Genomic DNA, 6,956 nt, shown 5'->3' with positions numbered 1-6,956 from the left:
TGCCCGCCGCCGTGCGGCTGCTGCGAGCGGCTGGTGCTCAATGTGGCCGGGCTGCGCTTCGAGACGCGGGCGCGCACGCTGGGCCGCTTCCCGGACACGCTGCTCGGGGACCCAGCGCGGCGCAGTCGCTTCTACGACGGCGCGCGCCGCGAGTACTTCTTCGATCGCCACCGGCCCAGCTTCGACGCGGTGTTGTACTACTACCAGTCGGGCGGGCGGCTGCGGCGGCCGGCGCACGTGCCGCTCGACGTCTTCCTGGAGGAGGTGGCCTTCTACGGGCTGGGCGCCGCCGCCCTGGCGCGCCTGCGCGAGGACGAGGGCTGCGCCGTGCCGCCCGAGCGGCCCCTGCCCAGCCGCGCCTTCGCGCGACAGCTCTGGCTGCTCTTCGAGTTCCCCGAGAGCTCGCAGGCTGCGCGCGTGCTGGCCGTCGTCTCCGTGCTCGTCATCCTCGTCTCCATCGTCGTCTTCTGCCTGGAGACGCTGCCGGACTTCCGCGACGATCGCGACGACGCCGGGCTTGCTGCCCTGGCTGCGGCAGCAGCGGCTGGCCCGGTGAGGGGCGGGGCCAGGACGGAGGCGGGCGGCGCCTGGACGGGGAGGGGCGGAGCCTGACTAGAGTTGGGCGGGGCCTGAACAGCAAAGGAGAGGGCCCAGGATGGAGATGGATCTGGGTGAAGAGAAATGGCACCCGGATGCTGGGAGGGTGGGCCCTGTTTGACTAGAGGTGGAACCTGGGTGGAGGAGAGCCTGGACCAGTGGGGGCAGGGCCTAGAAGGAGATGGGCAGGGCCTGGATGGAGATAAGTGGGGCTGGATGGGGAGGAGCGTGTCATGGATGGAGAGGGGCGGTCTCCTAGAAGATCTGGCCTATCAAAAAGTAGGACAAGGGGCTAAGAGGGGTGGATAACCCAAAGACAGAGTACTGACTTAGCACTCTGCCCCCGAAAGCTGGGCAGAAGGCTGTACCTGATGATCCAAAGAGGACTACCTGCTCTGTCAGAAAGTGGGGGTGCAATAGGTAAGAACCCCAACTGCAGAGTGAGGGTCTTTGGGGCAGGGAGTAGGAAAGCAGACCAGCAAAAAGGGAAGCTGTAGCTGTGTGTAGTGATGCATGCCCATAGTCCCAGCACTTGGATGGCTGAGGCAGAAGGACCTGGAGTTCAAGGTCACTCTATGCTCCATAGCAAAACCTTATCTTAAATTTTAACTATGAAAAATATTGATGTTAGCTGGGCACTGGTGGCTCATGCCTGTAATCCTAACTACTCTGAAGGTTGAGATCTGAGGACCACGGTTCAAAGCCAAACCAGACAAGAAACTCCATGAGATTCTTATCCCCCAATTCACCAGCAAGAAGCCACAAGTAGAAGTATGGCTCAAGTGGTAGAGGGGAAAAAAAGCTAAGAGACAGCCTCCAAACCCTGAGTTTAACTACAGAACACACACACACACACAATAAGAAGCTGTGGGGCAAAAGAGAGTCTGAAAACTCCAGGGTCTGTTCAGCTGGCAGAGACAAATGGAAAAAGGATGGATGGGCAGGAGGCATGCATGCCCAAACGTGAAGCCAGAGAGCTGGAGTGGAGGTGGGGCTGAGGCCCTGGGAAGAAAAACCAATCATGAAGAAAGGAAGAAAGGCAAGTCTCTGGGCTTTGGTCTCTACTGACCTGTCTGTGGGAAATGTATAAGGCTATCCCAGAGTCCCTGCTCTGGCCTGGCCCACCTTGACCTCTCGTTCTTCCCTACAGTTCCCAGCTCGGCTGAACGGCTCCAGTCCCATGCCTGGAACTCCATCTCGCTTGCCCTTCAGTGACCCATTTTTTGTGGTGGAGACGCTATGCATCTGTTGGTTTTCCTTTGAGCTGCTCGTACGCCTGCTGTCCTGCCCAAGCAAAGCAGTCTTCTTCAAGAACGTGATGAATCTCATCGATTTTGTGGCTATCCTGCCCTACTTTGTGGCACTGGGCACTGAGCTGGCCCGGCAGCGGGGGGTGGGTCAACCGGCCATGTCCCTGGCCATCCTGCGAGTTATCCGATTGGTGCGTGTCTTCCGTATCTTCAAGCTATCTCGACATTCAAAGGGCCTGCAGATTTTGGGTCAGACACTTCGGGCTTCCATGCGTGAGCTGGGTCTCCTCATCTTCTTCCTCTTCATCGGGGTGGTCCTCTTTTCCAGTGCAGTGTACTTTGCCGAAGTTGACCGGGTGGATACCCATTTCACCAGCATCCCTGAGTCTTTCTGGTGGGCAGTGGTTACCATGACTACGGTTGGCTATGGAGACATGGCGCCTGTCACCGTGGGTGGCAAGATAGTGGGCTCTCTGTGCGCCATCGCTGGCGTGCTGACCATTTCCTTACCTGTGCCAGTCATAGTATCCAACTTCAGCTACTTTTACCACCGAGAGACAGAAGGCGAAGAGGCCGGGATGTACAGCCACGTGGACACGCAGCCCTGTGGCACACTGGAGGGCAAAGCTAATGGGGGATTGGTGGATGGAGAGGTGCCTGAGCTCCCCCCTCCACTCTGGGCCCCCCCTGGAAAACACCTGGTCACCGAGGTGTGAGGAGGGACAGCCTGAGGTGTGCAAGACCTCAGAAGGGAGGGAGGGAGGGAAGAAGGGCAGCAGGGAGGGGGGATCTGGTTTAGGAAGAACTAGGGTACATGAGAATGAATGGGGTCGAGTTGTAGGATTTGGTTAACTCCTGTGGGAGCAAATGAATGGCCACCCTTTGCATACAAAGGGTGTTGTATGGAGCTGTACAAATCTTGTGGCATCTTTTGGAGGTACATGCTGAGACTGCAGTGATCCCGTCATGGTGTAACTTTCCTCGAGTTTGTATTTGTCTTGTCCCTGTGCTCTAGGAGGGATTCTGTGAGTTAGAATCCCCCAGGGCCATGTTGGATCCGATCAAGCAGTCACCAGGGTGGGGCTGGGTTGATGGTATGATCAGGTGGGTGTTGGTGAGTTGCACTGAGATGCTGAAGACTTCCTGCCTTTGTATCTTCCTGAAGGGGGGTGTGTGTAGAAAGATAATCATCATGGCATGAGAGTGTGCCACATCATGCCCAGTAGGCTTAGAATGGGTTCTTGAAGACCACAGAATTCTGTTGGGTAGAGATGTGTTGAATTTCATGGCTAGAAGCTGTTCAGGGCCACCCTGAGTTGATGTGGGTGATCCCATCAGTAGATTCAGTTTGGCCCCATAATTATCTCTCAGTCATGGCTCATGGAGCCGGGCTGAAGCATAGCATTGAGTGAACCCGGCACCAATATTGGGCTCACTTGGGCTTTGTGTGAAAGAGACCCCATGTTAAGGGGCCTTGCATTTCGTGGCAAGGATCACAGCTTTGGGTAAGAAAGCATTTGTATGTCATGGGTCAGGCGAAGGGACGGAAGCAGCCTGTCCTGTGTTATTCACCGTAGGGGGCAGGCTGGACCCTCTATCTTTGGAGTCAGTTTGTTCAGAGAGGTTCCCAGGGTTGGGAAGGTGGCTTAGTGGTAGAGTACTTGCCTAGCATGCAGGATGTCCTGGGTTTGATTCCTCAGTACCATATAAACAGAAAAAGCTGGAAGTGGCTCTGTGGCTCAAGTGGTAGAGGGCTAGCCTTGAGTACAGAGAGGCTCAGGAACAGAGCCCAGGCCCTGAGTTCAAGGCTCAGGAACAGCAAAACAAACAAAAGAAAGACAGAGGGGCTCCAAATGAACTAGGAATTTGGATATCTCTGTCTGCTTATCCAACCTCTGTCAAACAAACTCCCACTTTATTCGTTCGGTATGGAGACATGGAGGTAGGAACTTAAGGGCAAGAAAACAGGGAACGGCCATGTTTGGAGCAGGCTGGGAGACTACAGACCCAGAGGTACAGAGACAGAAGCGGGGAGAGAGACAGAAACAGAGGTCCATTGAGAAGAAGACAGAGACCCGGAGAGAAGACAAGGCAGACACTCTGAAAGGGATTGAGACCCAGAATGAGAAGGGGAGGTCAGACACTCAGAAAGAGTAGGGAACAGACATCAACACTGGAGACTAGAGTTTCAGAGAGAGAGAGAGAGCAAAAACAAAATAAAGGCAGAAACCCCTCGGTGTCCCTGAGTGGGAAGAGACACATGAAGTCTCAAGTTTTCCCAGTCATCACCAGAGCCCAAACTGGCGTGCGTCACCCATCCTCTGTTACCTCAGGAAGGCCGTCAGGGGGACTTGGTGTGTTTTCCAGGAGGGAAACTTGAGTCTCAGCGGGGCCAAGGCTTGCCAAGGTCACCTGGGGAGGATTTGTGACAGGCTGCCCGACTCCACCACCCCCACAGCCTGCCTGAGCACCGGGCACCTCCAAGACCAGTGGCCTGATTGATCAGGAGGCTGATACTCACAGAGGAGGCTGTGACCCAACAGGGCAAGGCCAAACATTTCAGTCTTTCAGGACTAAAGGCCTAAGAGGAGGAAGAAGAGGAGGATAAAGAGGTGGAAGAGGAGGAAGAGGAGGAGGATTGTAATCACTAACACACATAGGGCTTCCTATAAGCCAAATGTCATTGAAGGTACTTGTATTAATTTATTAAAACGTATCCAGTGGTTTGCAGAGTGCTGTTATTATTGTTGTCCCCACCCCCTCCACACACTTTTTTTTTTTTTGGTCCTACAAACTCTTAGAGGCACCACTGAGTTCTCAGAGGTGATTTGAGGGCATACCTCCCTCTGAGTCCACCTAACCAATCACCATGCAGGAAAGGAGGCCTGGGGATGTATCTCAGGCAGAAAGTCCCTGCTTAATTAAGTAGAAGGCCCTAAGTTTCAACCTGTGTGGAGCCTGGCCTGGGTGGCTCATACCAGACATCCTTGCTACTTAGGAGGCTGAGACCTGGAGGATCATGGTGAGAAGTCAGCCCAGGCCAAAAATGGGCCAAACTCCAGTTTCCAATTAGTAAACAAAAAAAATGGGTTAGTGGCATGGCTTGGGCAAGTAGAATATCAGCCATGTGCAAGAAAGCCAAAGCAAGAGCACAAGGCCCCAGTTCAAGCCCCAGTTTCAACACACACACACACACACACACACACACACACACACACGAAGCAAAAAGAAGAGAGCTACAAGAGCTACAGAATGTAGGGAAGGAATTCAGTTTACCCAATCACCTTCCTCCTCCCCACACCTTTTTTTTTGGCTGGGAAACTTGAGGCCTCTCAATCTTTTTGGCTTATTGCTTATAGCTGGTTCTCTACCACATGAGCCATGCCACCAGTCAGGAGTTTTGCTGGTTAGTTTGGAAATAGTGTCTCTGGGACTTTTCTGCCCCAATTTGCCTGGAACCAAATCTACGCCTCAGCCTTCTGAATAGCGAGGAGTACAGGTATGAGCTGATTGCTCATCCGACCACCTTTTCCCCTCTAGTAGCAGAAAAGGTACAAATGGTGGGGAAAGAGACTGAGAGAGAGAGAGAGGACAGACACCTAGAGATGACAGAGAAAGAAACATCAAAGAGGGGGGGGCAGAGACTCAGGAAGAGGAAGTAAACAACTGGAGTGGCTTCTATGTCTCCTTGGCAGGGCACAGAGGACAAGTGGGGAACACCCTAATCCGGGGACACCCTTCCTGCCCCCTTGCCATGCTATATTTAGGCAGAGAGGGGTGCTGGGTGACTCCCCCCTCCACGGCAGGTGTCATTTTCCCCCCTAAATATAGTTCAGGGGGAGGGGAACTGTGAGTCCCAGGGTGGAGGTGTGCTAGGGTAAAGGCCCCCGTCATCTAAAATATGGCCTCCACGTCTCTCCTCATCTGGCTTCTTCAGCGGGTGCCTGCAGCTCTATGCCGTTCTCCAAATGTCCCTCCCTCTCTGTCTTCTCTGCAGTTCTTGTCTCCTACCTGGACTCCAGGTTTTTCGTCCCCCTTTTTCATGGTCCCAGTCCCCTATCCTCCCACATCTGTAACTAAGGATTCACTCTGTTTCTGTAGGCAGGTCATTTCAACACAAGATCACTTGAAAAAAAAAAAAAGCATACCATTGTCTCTAAGTCCTGTAATACCTTGGATTTCTCTTATCTAAGCCCAGGACAAGACACCCTTCTCCAGTCCCTACCCAGGAAATTCCAGGAGAGAGGGCTCTGTGCAAGAACCCCCCACATCCACTGTCTCTGGGCGTCAAGCCTTATCGCTACCCGGGCCCAGCTGGTTAATGTCTGCCGAGGCTCCTGGGAGAGGGTGGGAATCTGCCCTGGGTCCACGCTGAACTTGCAGAGACCCCAGGAATCCCAGACTGAGTCCTCAGTCTGAGGGAGGAGGGCTGGGGCTTGGATTCCTGGGCCTCAGGGAGGAGATTGGAGCCTTAGACCCCTGGGTCTTGGGGAAGAGGCTGGATCTGGACGCCTGGGTCTGAGGGAGGAGGCTGGGGCCTGGACCCCTAGGTCTGAAGGAGGAGGCTGGGGTCTAGAGTCCTGAGTCCAAGGGAAGAGGCTGGGATCTATGACCTCTGGGTCTGAGGGAGGATGCTGGGATATGTGACCTCTGGGTCTGAGGGAGGAGGCTGGGGTCTGGATCCCCAGGTCTGAGGGAAGAAGCTAGGGTCTGGACCCCTAGGTGTGAGGAACGAGATTAGGATCCCGACTCTTGGTTCTGAGGGAGGAAGTTGGAGTCTGGACCCCTGGGTCTGAAGGAGGAGGCTGGGGTCTAGAGTCCTGGGTCTAAGGGAAAAGGCTGGGATCTATGACCCCTGGGTCTGAGAGGGGAGGCTAGGGTCTGGATCCCCAGGTCTGAGGGAGGAGGCTGGGGTCTGGACCCCTGGGTCTGAGGAAGGAGGCTGGGATCTATGACCTCTGGGTCTGAGGGCGAAGGCTGAGGCCCGGACCCCCGGGTCCGCGGGCGGAGGCTGGGGCCCGGACACGGCTGGGACGGGCAGCCGGGCCTCCGAGGTCTAGGCACGCGAGTGTAAGGCGGGGTCCCCGCCCCTCCTCCGCCGTCGGGCGC

The 6,956-nt window shown here is 55.0% G+C and overlaps 1 protein-coding gene across 1 annotated transcript; it reads left to right on the top strand.

The window, feature by feature from the left end:
* The first annotated feature begins 6 nt into the window (after positions 1-6).
* Kcna7 (potassium channel, voltage gated shaker related subfamily A, member 7) lies at positions 7-2,594 on the top strand. Its single transcript, XM_013027830.1, has 2 exons — positions 7-552; positions 1,748-2,594. The coding sequence occupies exon 2, from the start codon at positions 1,778-1,780 to the stop codon at positions 2,561-2,563; it is 786 nt and encodes a 261-aa protein (XP_012883284.1). The 5' UTR covers positions 7-552; positions 1,748-1,777; the 3' UTR covers positions 2,564-2,594.
* Positions 2,595-6,956: the final 4,362 nt, after the last annotated feature.

The sequence above is a fragment of the Dipodomys ordii genome, unplaced genomic scaffold (assembly GCF_000151885.1).
Source record: "Dipodomys ordii isolate 6190 unplaced genomic scaffold, Dord_2.0 Scaffold105, whole genome shotgun sequence".
NCBI classification, from domain to species: Eukaryota; Metazoa; Chordata; class Mammalia; order Rodentia; family Heteromyidae; genus Dipodomys; species Dipodomys ordii.
Note: the sequence above shows the minus strand (reverse complement) of the source record. Positions and strands in the feature narration are given on the sequence as shown.